The sequence below is a fragment of the Ornithorhynchus anatinus genome, chromosome 20 (assembly GCF_004115215.2).
Source record: "Ornithorhynchus anatinus isolate Pmale09 chromosome 20, mOrnAna1.pri.v4, whole genome shotgun sequence".
In the NCBI taxonomy this organism is placed as follows: domain Eukaryota; kingdom Metazoa; phylum Chordata; class Mammalia; order Monotremata; family Ornithorhynchidae; genus Ornithorhynchus; species Ornithorhynchus anatinus.
The window spans coordinates 14,680,919-14,695,441 of record NC_041747.1 but is presented as its reverse complement, the minus strand read 5'-3'; the positions used below and the strand labels follow the sequence as shown (position 1 = coordinate 14,695,441).

At 54.8% G+C, this 14,523-nt stretch overlaps 1 protein-coding gene across 6 annotated transcripts in view; it reads left to right on the top strand.

The window, feature by feature from the left end:
- ENOX1 (ecto-NOX disulfide-thiol exchanger 1) overlaps positions 1-14,523 on the top strand; it is a 420,263-nt gene that overhangs the window by 359,665 nt on the left and 46,075 nt on the right. For 4 of the 6 annotated variants that reach the window (XM_039914912.1, XM_039914913.1, XM_029048127.2 and 1 more), the window contains exon 12: positions 10,845-10,952. In XM_039914912.1, coding sequence (XP_039770846.1) covers positions 10,845-10,952 — 108 coding nt within the window. Of the gene's footprint in view, positions 1-10,844; positions 10,953-11,365; positions 11,794-14,523 lie in introns of those variants that run through there. The other 2 variants (XM_039914914.1, XM_039914915.1) reach the window with 2 other exon arrangements.

Below are 14,523 nucleotides of genomic sequence, written 5' to 3'. Positions count from 1 at the left end.
AAAAGAGGATTCTTTTTTAACGCTATCGGTTCGGCGCTGACTATTTTCCGGGAGAAGATGCCGGCCGATCGCATCGGACACGGTCCGTGGCCCACGGGGGCGCTCGCGGTCTCAATCCCCATTTTACAGACGAGCTAACTGAGGCACCGTCAGCTGCTCTTGTGCGGTTTAGGATTGTGACGTTATTTCTTCAGGACCCTGGCAATACCCAAAGACCCGCCCCGACCCCCACCACCTCTGCGGACATCCTTTCACTTCGTCGGCCCCTCCTTCCTGTCATTTATTTTCCCGGCGGTTTCCCCCATTGAATCGTGAGCCTCTGGAGGGCGGGGATGTAAGCTAAAGGTGGAGAGGGAAAGTATCTACCACCTCGGCTGTACCGTACTCTCCCAAGGGTTTAGTACAGTGCGTTGCGTCGGTCATATTTATTGAGCACTTACGGCGTGCGGAGCACCGGACCAGACAGTCGGGAAAATACCGTACGACGGAGCGGGTAGAATGGATACCCGGACGTCGAGACAAGGACCTCTAGGGATATCCGGGGCGGAGGAGGGCGTTGGGTTGATGCCGTCTGTGGAGTACGGTGCTGCTGAAGTGCTTACTCTGTGCCAGGCGCTCTGCCAAGCGCTGGGGCAGACACAAGCCAATCAGGTCGGACACAGTCCCGGTCCCAGTCTTCATCTCCGTGTTACGGAAGAGGCAACCGAGGCCCAGAGAAGGCGGGCCACCCACCCGAGGTCACCCAGCGGTCAAGTGGCGGGGCCTCCTGACTCCCAGCCACCAGGCCACGTGTCGGGAGTGAATCGAGGGAGACCCCCTTCCCTAACAGCCCCGGACGGGCTGGCGATTCGCTCCCAACGCCCCCTCCCCACCCCGTGGGCGAAACTCCTGCCCGGCCAGTTCCCCCTTCCCCCTTTTTCTCTCCCTCCCCGGCTGGGGTTACCGCCCGCAGTAAGCACTAAATAAATACGACTGATGGATTCATCGGGGATCGTGGAGAGTATAATTCAATTTTACTCTTCCAAATACTTAGCACAGTGCCCGGCACAGCGTGGATACTCAGTACGTGCTCCCGATCGATCCATTTCCCCATCTTCGAAGCCTTCCTAACGTCCTGGCTCCTCCAAGAGTTGTTCCCCGATTCATTTTCCTCTTCTCAGGTCGTGGCCTCCCAACTCCCGACGTACGTATTCACGACTGCACGATAAGAATAACGATTTTAGTGTTGGTTAAGCACTTGCCATCTGCAAAGAGGCAAGGTAGATGCGAGGCGATGAGGTCGGACGCCGTTCCTGTCCCACGGCGGGCTCGCTGTCTTAATCCCCGTTTTCCAGATGAGGTAACCGAGGCACAGAGAAGTGGAGTGACTCGTCCGAGGTGGCACAGCAGACAGGTGGCCGGGCCGGATCAGAACCCGAATCCTCCCACGCTAAAGTCCGTTCTCGTGCCACCGGGCCATGCCGCTTCCCACTAGGCTCTTTGCTTCCACGCGTCGTTATTTAATGACGTTCTCCTCTTTCCGTTCTCCGGCCGCAGCCGGTTGTACCACTCCGCTTCGCCCCCAACGGGAAAAGCTGTTGTGACCGTCCGTCTTCTCCGTTAGAGGATAAGCTCCATGATGGCAGGAATCATATCTTTCATTCATTCATTCGCTCAGTAGCATTTTTTGAGCGCTTACTGTGTGCAGAGCACCGTAGTAAGCGCTCGGAACGGACAGATCGGTAACGGACAGAGACGGCCCCCGCCCTCTGACGGGCCCGCGGTCTAATCGGGGGAGACGGACGGACGAGAACGGTGGCGATAGATAGGGTCGAGGGGAAGAACATCTCATTAAAACAGTAGCAGATAAATAGAATCAAGGCGAGGTGCATCTCATTAACAAAATAAGTAGGGTGACGAAGATCTGGACGGTCGAGCGGACGGGTACGGTGCCGAGGGGATGGGACGGGAGAGGGGGAGGAGCGGAGGGAAAAGGGGAGCTCAGTCTGGGAAGGCCTCTTGGAGGAGGTGAGCTCTAATCTCGCTTGTCCTCTCCCAGATGCTCAGTACAGTCCTGTGGGCAGAGGAGGAGCTCAGTAAATACTGTTGAATGATTTGACTCGTCGTCTGCCGGGCTCCTCTCTCTGTAGCGGTCGATTCTCCCCCCCCCCCCCGTCAAACCGAGATGCAGCGTTAACTGAGGCCGGAAGTGGCCTTAAATGCTATTTCCTTTATTTCTTTTCAAGAATTCGCTCCCCCACCCAGCTCTCCACGTCATATCTCGGCCCTGGACAGCGTGGCTCGGTGGAAGGGGCCCGGGCTTTGGAGTCAGAGGTCACGGGTTCGACTCCCGGCTCTGCCACTTGGTAGCTGTGTGACTGTGGGCGAGTCACTTCACTTCTCTGGGCCTCAGTGACCTCATCTGTAAAATGGGGATGAAGACGGTGAGCCCCGCATGGGACAACCTGATTCCCCTGTGTCTGCCCTAGCGCTCGGAACAGTGCTCCGCACAGAGTAAGCGCTTAAAAAATACCGGCATTACCAATCATTTATTTAGTTGAGTCTGCTTCTCGGCGGCGCGGTGACCAGGAGCCGAGCCTCGAGCCCATTTCAGCCGATGCTCTTTTGGTATTAAGACGCGTCCGGGGGCCTCTTTGATATAATAGGAAAACACAGGTTTTAGCCACTTGTGGAGAAGAATTGCAGAGAGGCTTCCATCGTTGTGCAGGACGAGAGGATTATCGGGCGGAAAGACAGAGCCAGAATCTTTTCGGATTTGCATATTCTGGCAGGCATTCTGCACCGTGAAGTTGTTAGCATTCCCGGCCACGCTGACGCCGTGCGTTGCACGGGGTCTGAGTGATTCCGTTCCCCTCTAAAATGCGCTCTCCCTTTAATGTTTCAGTAGCGGGGAAAATTGGTTTGAGATGGTGATTTCGCGTCTGCACCGTGTACGCCGTCCGAGGCGGTGCCGATTTTCCCTTTGCTCTCCGGACAGATTTCCGCACCGGAGCCGTGGCCCCGCGTGCTAACCCCTTTCAGACGATCGGTCTTGACTGTTGGGTGATTGGATTTTGGTAAACCAAGTGAGGTTAGGGGGGTGCTACATCCCGGGCTGCCCGGGCCACCTGGAAATCTAGGTTTTCGGGCAGAAAACCTTGGGGGAAACAGTTCCGCGGAAGCGGCGGCCGCCGTAACAGTGGGAGGAACGGTAATGGGACTAGAAAAGTGCTTACGGGCGGAGGAGTGGACTCGGTGTGATATGGGACTGGAGAACTGGGGCCATTGTGTGCGGGGGGGGGAGAGAGAGCGCTCTCCCAAGCGCTTTGCACACCGTAAGCGCTCAATCGACCCGAATATTATTAATACTAACAATGAGAGAGTGTGTGTGTTCACCGGGGAACCCTATTTGTGATTTTCGGGCCCACGTTTGGCCTCTTTAGGAGAGCGGAGCACTGCGTTGAAGGGATCAGATCTACAGTCGTACCTCTCCAGTATACGAGGGATACAGTCGTCTCCCTCTGCGATAAAAATACGTCCGTTGCCCACGGTCCTGCTTCGCCCCGTCACCGATAATGTCCCCCTGCCCTGCTGTCGGATCCGGCGTCCGGTTCCAGTTCACATCACAGTCTTCCGGGACCCCCCCTAAACGCAGCGGAGCGCAATAAAAGAACGCTATCCGGCGCTTTGTACGTATCTTACGGGCTGCATTTCTTCCTCCGGGTGGAATGTACTCCATTTTCTGCCGTCGCGGCTCCAGTTGAAAATCCTCGAGGTCACGGATCCCGTCTACTGATTTTATTGTCCGCTCCCAAGGAGTCGGTACGGCGTTCTGCGCCCTGTTTAATGAGTGCATCGATTGATTTTGCCTTATTAATAAGCGCTAAGAATCTTGAAAGGTCCCCGACAACTGCAGTGCGTTGGTTAAAATGAAAGGATGGAAAGGCCGCGCGCGTGGGTGTGTGTGTGTGTTTAGGAAAGATACCGTGAAAACTGCTGGAAAAAGAAACGCATACGTGATCGGAAAGGGGAGGAAAAATCGATGGATTTCCACTTTGAGAAATGCAGATTAGCGGAGGAGGCTTTTCTTTCTTTCGTGTTACAAGCTTTAGCTGTGAAAAACAGTTGATAAAAACAGAATCCCGTTAAAGCTCTCTATCTTACCACACGCGTCCCTTTCGAGGGCCGTGAGAAGCTCCACGGCCTAGGGGAGGTTCCAGGACCCCGGAGACGGGAGACCCGGGTTCTAATCCCGGTCCTGCCATCTGCCTGCTGTGTCTCCTTGAGCAAGTTGCTTTACTTCCCTGTGCCTCGGGACGCTTAGCGGAGAGAACTTGGGCCTGGGAGTCCGAAGGACCTGGGTGCGAATCCCGGCTCTGCCACGCGTCTGCTGTATGACCTTGGGCAGGTCGCTTAACTTCTCTGGGCCTCATTTCCCTCATCTGTAAAATGGGGATTGAGAGTGCGAGTTCCATGAGGGACAGGGACTGCGTCCGACCCGATGGACTTGTACCTTCACCAGCGCTTAGAACGGTGCTTGGCACGTCATGAGCACCGAAGCGGCGCGGCTCAGTGGAAAGAGCCCGGGCTTCGGAGTCAGGGGTCGTGGGTTCGACTCCCGGCTCTGTCACCCGTCCGCTGTGTGACTGTGGGCGAGTCCCTCAACTTCTCTGTGCCCCAGTGGCCTCATCTGGAAAATGGGGATTAACCGTGAGCCTCACGAGGGGCGACCTGATGGCCCTGTATCTCCCCCAGCGCTTAGAACAGTGCTCTGCACATAGTAAGCGCTTAACAAATACCAATATTATTATTATTATTACTATCCTCACCTGTAAAAAGGGGATTAGAAAACTGTTCTCCCACTCCCTTAGACGTGGTGGGTCAGCGATTTGTCTGACATGTGTCTGACACGGGCATTCGTTCGGTCAATAGTATTTATTGAGCGCTTACTATGTCCAGAGCACTGTGCTAAGCGCTTGGAATGGACAATTCGGCAACAGATAACAAGGTAACAAGAGACAAGAGAACGAGGTTATCTCCTATCTACCCCCAGCTCAGGGGCAAGAGCCCGGGCTCGGGAGTCAGAGGTCACGGGTTCGAACCCCGGCTCCGCCGCTCGTCAGCTGTGTGACTTAGGGGGAGTCACTTCACTTCTCTGGGCCTCAGTTCCCTCGTTTTTAAAAAATGGGGATTAAATCCTATTCCCTCTCGCTTAGACTGTGAGCCCCACCTGGGAAAGGGTCTTTGTCCAATCCGGTCATTTTGTATCTACGCCAGCGCTTAGTACATCACCTGGCCCACGGTGAGCACTTGACAGGTAGAAGCGGCGAAGCGGTGTGGCTCAGCGGAAGGAGCGCAGGCTCGGGAGTCCGAGGTCAGGGGTTCGACTCCCGACTCTGCCACTTGTCAGCCGTGTGACTGTGGGCGAGTCGCTTCACTTCTCTGGGCCTCGGTTCCCTCATCTGGAAAATGGGGATGGAGACTGTGAGCCTCGTGTGGGACAACCTGACGACCTTGTATCTCCCCCAGCGCTTAGAGCAGTGCTCTGCACAGAGTAAGCGCCTAACAGATACCGACATTAAGCGGCACGACCTCGTGGAAAGAGGACCTGGATTCTAATCCCGGCGCCGCCAATTACTTGCTTGGGCAAGTTACTCAATTTATTTGTGTCTCAATTACCTCATTTGTAAAATGGAGATGAAATCTTCCTCCCTCCAGTTTAGACCGTGAGCCCTGTGAGGGATAGGGACTTTGTCAGACCTAACGAACTTATATCTCTCCCTCTACTTAAAATAAGAATAATAATAATAATAATAATAGTGTTGGTATTTGTTAAGCGCTTACTCTGTGCAGAGCACCGTTCTAAGCGCTGGGGTAGATACAGGGTTGTCCCGCGTGAGGTTCACGGTTAATCCCCATTTTCCAGACGAGGTCACTGAGGCCCAGAAAGGTTAAGTGACTTGCCCATAGTCACCCAGCTGACAAGTGGCAGAGCCGGGATTCGAACCCATGACCTCTGACTCCCAAGCCCGGGTTCTTTCCACTGAGCCACGTTAGGACAGTGCTTGACACACAGTTAGCGCTTAACAAATTACATTTTCACAAAGTACCGTAAAAAATCGAGGCAGGCCACGGGCAGGCCGTATCCCAGGGAGTCAGGTCTGCCCCGTTATGATAATGACAATAATAATGTTGGTATTCGTTAAGCGCTTACTATGTGCAGAGCACTGTTCTAAGCGCTGGGATGGATACAGGGTGATCAGGTTGTCCCCCGTGAGGCTCCCAGTCTTAATCCCCGTTTTCCAGATGAGGTCACTGAGGCCCGGAGGAGGGGAAGTGACCTGCCCACAGTCCCACAGCTGACCAGCGTCGGAGCCGGGATTCGAACCCGTGACCTCTGACTCCCAAGCCCGGGCTCTTTCCGCCGAGCCGCGCTGCTTCTCTAATTCCGCCTCTCCGCTCTGGACCCCGCAGGGCGGGAAATCATTTCAGTGTCATATTTTTGGTGCTGTTTAGTATCCTAGTCCTAACAGCTTCCAGAGGGATTAACAGGTAGCGTTATTATTTTCCTCATCGATGATAATATTCATTCATTCATTCATTCAATAGTATTTATTGAGCGCTTACTATGTGCAGAGCACTGTACTAAGCGCTTGGGATGAGCAAGGCGGCAACAGATAGAGACGGTCCCTGCCGTTTGACGGGCTTACGGTCCGATCGGGGGAGACGGACGGACAAGGTATAATAATCGTAACACCAACGGTTACCCAAATACTAACCGGAGGATGCCCGGAGTTATCATTTTATCTGGGCCACTCGTTGAAAGGGGATCATCACGAGACGCCCAACTTCTCGGAACCCCCGTCTGCCGTCTTCAGAAAGGGGACGTCGGCCCCACGCGCCGCCGGTCGTGAAATAACACCGGCAACGTACTCTGCCGATGTCGGCCGGAAGGGCTTGCCGCAAAATTGATCTCTCCTCCCCGAAGAGCCTTCCCAGCGTCGATGGGTCACTCGAGACTTCTCGTTGAGTCGGCGGCCTGGAAATATCCAGGTGCGTCAGATGGAAACCGCGAGCTTCTGAGAGGCCGTGCCCGTTCTTTTATCGTGCGTTCCCGGGAGTCAGATACAGTGCTTTGCACATAGCAGGTACTCAGTAAATACCGCTGCCTGCTGCTGCTGAAAATGACGATGGTCACCCCTTTATGGACGACTAAACATTTAAGTCAGCATTGATCAAGTGCTTCCCCTACACGGAGCGCGGTTCTAGGGGCTCGGAAATGAAAGAACGGCTCTCTCCGTAACCCCGTAATGCGTGATTTAAAAGAACAACATAACCAATCCTGTGATGGCAATTTGTAACTTTTGGCTGCCTGATCCTTTCCCTATCTGAAGCACCGTGAGTTGTACCGAGGTGAACAGAAGGGAATATTTGAAACCGCGAAAAATGGCGATAGGGCTAAATGAACGTGCGTCCAAATTTTATTTTTTTTTTATTGAGTTCTGATCCTTCAGGTAGGTGCTCCACTTTTAAGCCGCTGAAGGTGTTTCCCTGACCTTTCTCAGAAATAACCCCTATTAAGGGAGAGCTAGCGTCTTCAGAGTCCGCCGTGGGTTGGCTTCCCGGAGGTGTCGGTGCAAATGGGCTGGATCGGGACACCCCCCCACCCCCCCCCCCCCCGCCACCCCGGACCAATCTTTCGGATTCGGTCTCGACGGTGCCCGGATTTGGTTTCGGCGAATGAAGTGCTGCTCCCTAAACCCTTCCCCTGGTCCTTGCCAATCCGACTGGCCCTCCGAGTGCTCCGTTCCCCACCGACGGTTCCGAAGAAGAACGGGGAGAGAGAGGTATTCTCCTTAGGATCCTGAATTGTTCGGAGCGGCCTCTGCGTCGTTCAGATAAATATGAACGGCATTTAAATGGAAATACTTCGGTGACCCGCCCCCCCGCCTCCGTCCCCAGCTGATAGTCCGGCTGTGCTGTCACAGACAGGAAATGGAGAATATCAGGCGGCAACTTGGGGGTTCAGACACAGCTCGCTGCAGATCGGTGTACGGCCCAGGTTCGGTCCCGGACGACTGCGGTCCTCGCCCAGGGCGCCGATGGATTGATTTCCAGAAGCCGCGCGGGTGATCCTGCGGTCCCTGAGCCGTACCGATCTCGCAGGGGTCCCACGGGCTTCCGCTGCCGCCTTCTGGCCCTGGCGATCGAGTCTCTCTGATGTCACCTGCCTAATGATAACAACGATAGTCATTATAACGATATTAACAGTATTTAACAAGATTAGAAATTTAACAATATTTGTTAAATGCTTCCTACGTGCCAAGCGCCGTTCTAAGCGCTGGGGTCGATAACAGGGTGATCGGGTTGTCCCACGTGGGGCTCGCGGTCTTCATCCCCATTCGGCAGATGAGGTCACCGAGGCCCAGAGAAGTGAAGTGACTCGCCGAAGGTCACCCCGCAGCCAAGTGGCGGAGCCGGGATTAGAACCCGCGACCTGTGACTCCCGAGCCCGGGCTCTTTCCACTGAGCCCCGCCGCTTCTCAGCACCTGCTATCCTCAGGTTTCCCGTCGCCTGAGAAAATGCGGGGGGGGTTGAACGACTTTTCTGTGCTGAGCCGGTCCTCGGCCTCCGTGGGTTTGTAGGCTCTACGTCTGGTTACCGATTTGGTCCATTTTACGCTCCGCCTTTCCGCTACTTCCTGAAGTTCCTCTTTCTAAAATCAAATAATATGAATAACAACGAGGGGATTTGCTAAGCGCTCGCTGTGTGCAAGGCACTGTTCTAAGCGCTGGGGGGATAGAAGGCGAGCAGCTTGCCCCACGTGGGGCTCGCGGCCTTAATCCCCAGGCCCAGAGAAGTGACGTGACTTGTCCGAGGTCACACAGCGGACAAGCGGCGGAGCCGGGATTAGAACCCGTGACCTCTGACGCCCGAGCGCGGGCTCTTTCCACTGAGACCCGCCGCTTCTCAAACGTCCCGGTGTCGTCGTTTAAGCCTTTCCCTTAATCCCTCCCAGCTAGGGCGGTGAGTTTAGGCAAGTTGTGATCACTCTTTTATTTGGAATCATCACGCAAAAGGATTCCTTTCGCCCGCTGAGAATCTTCCGCGGTCGCCGTCGCCATCCTTCACGTCCGCCTCCGCGTCTGCAACCTTCTGCCCGCCAAGTGAGTCCGATATCCCGGCTCTGCCGCTTGTCGGCCGCGTGACCGTGGGCGAGTCGCTTCGCTTCTCTGTGCCTCAGTTCCCTCATCTGGAAAATGGGGATGAAGGCGGGGAGCCCCACGTGGGACAACCTGATGACGCCCCGTATCTCCCCCAGCGCTCAGAACAGCGCTCTGCCCGTAGCGAGCGCTCAACCAACGCCAACGTCGTTCTTATCATTTAGTGTTATATCGTGCCCTCCCAAGTGCCCGAGTACGGCGCTTTGCACCGAGTAGGCGCTCAATAAATACGAAAGAATGGATGGATGAAAGAACGAACTTGTGCCTTAGAGAGTTTAGATCCCCCGTCGGGAGGCTTCTAGACTAATAATGAGAATTATAGTATCTGTTAAGCGCTTACTCTGCGCCAAGCGCTGTTCTAAGCGCTGGGGTCGCTACGAGGTCATCAGGTTGTCCCCCTTGGGGCTCGCAGTCGTCATCTCCATTTCCCAGAGGAGGGAACCGAGGCGCAGAGAAGTGAGTGACGCAGCAGCAGACGCGAGGTAGAGCCGGGATTCGAACCTGGGCCGGTCCGCCTCCCGGGCCCGTGTTCTTTCCGCTAGACCACGCTGGCGTGGACCGGAAACGACCGTGTGAAGGAAGTCTGCCATTTCCTCCCAGTCGTCTTCTTCCGAACCCGAAGCTGTCGAAGGTTCACCTCCTCCCCCCAGTTGCTTGCTCCGAGCACCGGGGACCCGGCGGCGGTTCATCCGGGCCTTGACGGTTCCGATTTTGCCGCGTGACTGCGGTCGGCCCCTCCGAGGCGTCGGCGCGGGCTTGATGCACAGCTCCGGCTCCGCGGCGTGAGCGCTTCGGGGCACGAATCTCGCGAGCGCGGAGTTCATCGTGTTTCGTAGCGGGAGAAATATGCTTTCAAAACCGGCTCTTTCTTCAGAGGAGCTCTGAAAGAGAAGAGCTGATTTCCAGGGGATCTTTTTTTTTTCCTCCTAAAAAATCTTACCGCCATTTTCTCCAACTGGCAGGGATTTAGCCGGCGTGAACGGTAACCTAGGACAAAATTCCAAGTAAATCAGGGCCGGGAAGCTGCGTTTGGCAGCCGAGACAAACCCGCAGGTGAGTTAGATGGAGCCCGAAGAGCCGACGGATCTCCTCGGGTCCAGTTTTGCCGTCCGGGGGCTCTGCCCAAAAATAACGGCGCAGACCGGAACTCGGGGTTTTGACGGCTTGGGTCAGCGGTTTTCCTGGCTGAGCTGTCGATTGCCCTCTGGACCTGGGTCCTACCGGTTTAATAGAACATCCCCGTCGTTACCGACGTGGAAAAGGCGTCGGGGCTTTGGTTTTCAGTATACCGCTTTATTCGGAAATGGAACGGCTGCGGGTCGGTGACTAATTGTATCGAGGAGCGGCGCTGCTGGATTATTCGCCTTGGGCTCACTAAAACCACAGTGGGTGTTGCTACGAACTAAAACGTGTTCGACGGATATGGCCATTTCTCCGTGGAAGATGGCCCACAGATCCTCTAACCACCTTGTAAGGTACGGGGTGTGACGTTTAAAAGCTGGGCATGGAAATCGTTTACGTTTTGACCGCCGGAGGCCCGGACCGAGTTCCCACACGTGCACAGGTCCCATGCAGATTCTCTCGGAGTGACGATTTTGCCTGTAATTCCTCGGATTTAGGTGTACCCTTTATTTCCACAGCAACTGCTAAATATCCAGGAGGAGCTGAACAACAAAAAATCCGAACTGGAACATGCAAAGGAAGAACAAACACACACACAGGCGTTACTTAAAGTTCTCCAGGAACAAGTAAGTAATTACGTTAAAGGATCGTTCTAATGGATGGACAATTCGGACGTTCTCGACGCGGCGCGCGGGTCCCGTGAGCTTCCTGGAGGCGGATGAGTCCATCGTTAGATTTTAATTGGGGGCTTGGGAGAGTTCCAAAGGAGTAGCGATTTCCCCTCTGCCCTCAAGGAGCTTCCTGAAGGCGTCAGCTGCAGTTACTCTGCAGAATGACCTGGCCCGACTTGGTCCCGGGCAGCTTCGTCCTCAGTAGTTTCGAGGATCGAACCGGTACTGTTATTTCCGACTCCCCCGTTGAACTCTACACCCCGGTGATGGGTGGACACCTCCTCGTGGGGGAGAAACGGATTAAAGAAAAATGTAGAACTATAAACCGAGCGCCTGTATCTCCCGGTAACCAGCTGTTTTCTTCTAAGTCAGAGTGAGGAAAACGAGTTTAGCATAGCATCTGATACTCCCGGAGACGTATGGATGGGAAAGCCTGATTCACGGTGACACGAGAACACATCGGAGTGCATCAGATGCACTTATCTAACCATGGAGAGATGTAAACTCTTCATCCAGAGTCTGCAGATCCGATCATCTCATCCCCCCCTTTCTCCGACACGGAAGCGCAGCCCGCCACCGATCGGTGGATTTGAAAGTATCGCCTTACGGCCCGATGAGACGGATCGTTCCGGCGTGGAAGGAAATCTGAGCCCTCTGGCTACGGCCCCGGAGAGAGCTTAGGCCCCTGCTAGGGACGGCGTTCTGTGTTCCCTGGCCAGAGACCTAATGGGCCTTAATTCGTTTAAAGGAAATTACACGGAGCGGCGCCGTCTCCTCGGGGTCTAAACGGATTTGTATTCTACCCATTGGATTCAAATAAATAAGAGCATCGCCAAACTAGTAGTTCAGTAGATGGTCACTGCCCAAACAAAAGAGATATCTGCCCCCTCTAAAGCCAACGGCCCGAGTGATTTTCTGAAATTTTTTTGGTTCAGTAAACGCATTTCCCTTACGCGCTTGTGAAATTTAAGGGAAAATAAAGACCGTAGCCACCGGCTTCTTGGAAGAGTAGGATTTTACGAGCGGAAGGCATCGGCGTAGTCTCACAAATGCATTTAATATTTGAACCGCGTTTTTACGCATTTATGCGTTTGAAGTAGTTACTCTGTTAGCCGGCAAGGAAAAAAGAGTGAAGGTAATAGTGATAATGTCGGTATTCGTTAAGCGCTTGCTGTGTGCCGAGCACTGTTCGAAGCGCCGGGGGAGATGCGGGGCAATCGGGTCGTCCCGCGTGAGGCTCCCGGTCTTCATCCCCATTTGACAGATGAGGTCACTGAGGGCCGGAGAAGGGAAGTGACCTGCCCACAGTCACGCGGCTGACCGGCGTCAGAGCTGGGATTCGAACCCATGACCTCTGACTCCCAAGCCCATGCTCTGTCCCCTGAGCCACGCTGCTTCTCGAGCAGCTGAGTTGACCACGAAAAGACAGAAACATTTACTCTTCTCTTCCACTTCTGTCTCTATCAAAAGATCGAACGTAAACAGCGGAGCAGGACGTATCCCGTTGGTGTCGAATAGCTGAGGAGCTGAAGGGAAATAGAGGAAGAAAATGTTCACCGTTATCTTTTCAAAGCTTGCGGTATAGAAAGCTGCAGGGTCGGAGGGCTCGCGTTCAAGAGTAGTTGCGGGTCCGTAGCTACTCTTTGGAAAAGGGCCCGTGCGGTGAAAAGAGGATTGCCCTGGTAATTACAGATCAGTCAGCTGAAGGTTGATACATGGAAGATACTAGAATAAATGATTCAAATAATCAATTTGCAACCATTTAAAAGGGCATAAGGTACCGGGACACCACCGACACGGTTTGCGAAGCGCGAATCACGCCCAACAAATTTAATTTACTTCTACGATCGAGTGATAGACAGCGGAGATAACGGAAAAGCAATGAACGGGATCAATCTGGTCATTAGAAATACATTCTCACGGGCAAACCGGGAAGGTACAGTTACGCCGTTTGTACGCCGACACGAGCGTTAGACAAAGCGGATGCTCTCCGGCGGCCCCGGATCAACGCGGAAGGACTCGTCAAGCGGTCGCGTTCCGGGTCCAGACGTGTTTTCGATCTCCGTGAACGATCCGGAGAAAGGCGACGAGGGGACGATCATCGGATCTGCAGACGATACTAGAATCGGGAGGATCACTCTAGTCTCGGGGCCGGGAAGCGGATTCGAACTGCCGTAGGTCATTTGAATTAGACGTCCTGCCGACGCCGAGTGAAAATTCTAAGACCGGGGGCGGGTTGGCTACGGAGGGAGGAGACCAGTTTGGTACGGTGAAGTCCCGAACAGCTTTGGCGGCAGAAATAAAGACCCGGTGACCCAAGTGGAGACACGGCCGAAGGGGACCGGGAGAACCGACGTGGCCGAGTGGCCTCGTTCAAAGGAGTAATGGGGAGCCAATCACCCCCCCCCCCCGTGCCGTCGCCGGAGTTGGGATGAGGGAGGAGAAACCATTTTGTTTCACCTTCGGATTTCTGAGTCGGGCGGGAAGTCGCAGCTAGCTCGCTTTAGCCCCGTTGTGTCTCTCCTACTCTTGCGCTGTGCGGCGATGATGACGATAGTGACGGCAGTCGTAGTGATGGGGGTCTGTTGAGCACGTATTCCGTGTCAGGAGCGGGGACGGTCAGATCGGAAGCGGTCCCAGTCCCAGAAAGAGCTCCCAGTCTAAGGAGGGCAGGTCTTTAATCCTCCTTTTCGGATGAGGACGCTGCGGCACCGAGGAGTTTTATAAACTTGTCAGCGCCCGGTAGGCAAGGATTAGATCCCAGGTCTCTCAGACTCCCAGGCCGCCGCTCTCTCGGCCCGTCTCCCCCGATTAATCTTTCAGGATTAACGCCCACCTTCCTGGTCCGGCGATTTCATCTTCCCACTTGGACTGAGGGTTCTATCTTTTATCTGTTTGTCACATTCATTTAACTGCCTACTTGTGCTCACCCTCGCTCGAATTTATGCACGTCTTCTCGCCACCATGATACGGTTGGCAAGTGGGGCCCGCCGGCCTCAGTGAACCGTAAGCTGCTCCAGGTCAGGGTCGACGCGTTTCATTTCCACGGAAACCTCCCCCGAGGCCGGGCACGGGGCTCTGCCCGCTGCAGGAAGGGAACGTCGTATACTGTTGGCGATGAGAAGGGACGGCCCGAGGCCGACGTCCACCGGGACGGCGGCTCGACTGCCAGCCTTCCCCGCCCGTCCGGCGTCGTCCGTTGTCAGCGGTTCGTTTTCCACTGCCGCGGATGTGGCGGCTACCGATCGCGTCTTCCGGGCTGAGGCGTACGCAGGCTTCTGGATCCCCGGGTGACAGCAATAAGCCCCTGGAGCTGTGGCCGGTAATAGTGGCCACTCTCCTCTCCGCCTGTGCTTTAGTATGCACACCCGCACACCCACCCTCCCTCCCTTCCCGCCGAAACCGTGGCGACTTAGAATAATCGTGTTGGTATCTGTTAAGCGCTTACTATGTGCCGAGCGCCGTTCTAAGCGCTGGGGGAGACACAGGGTCATCAGGTCGGCCCCCGTGAGGCTCCCAGTTAACC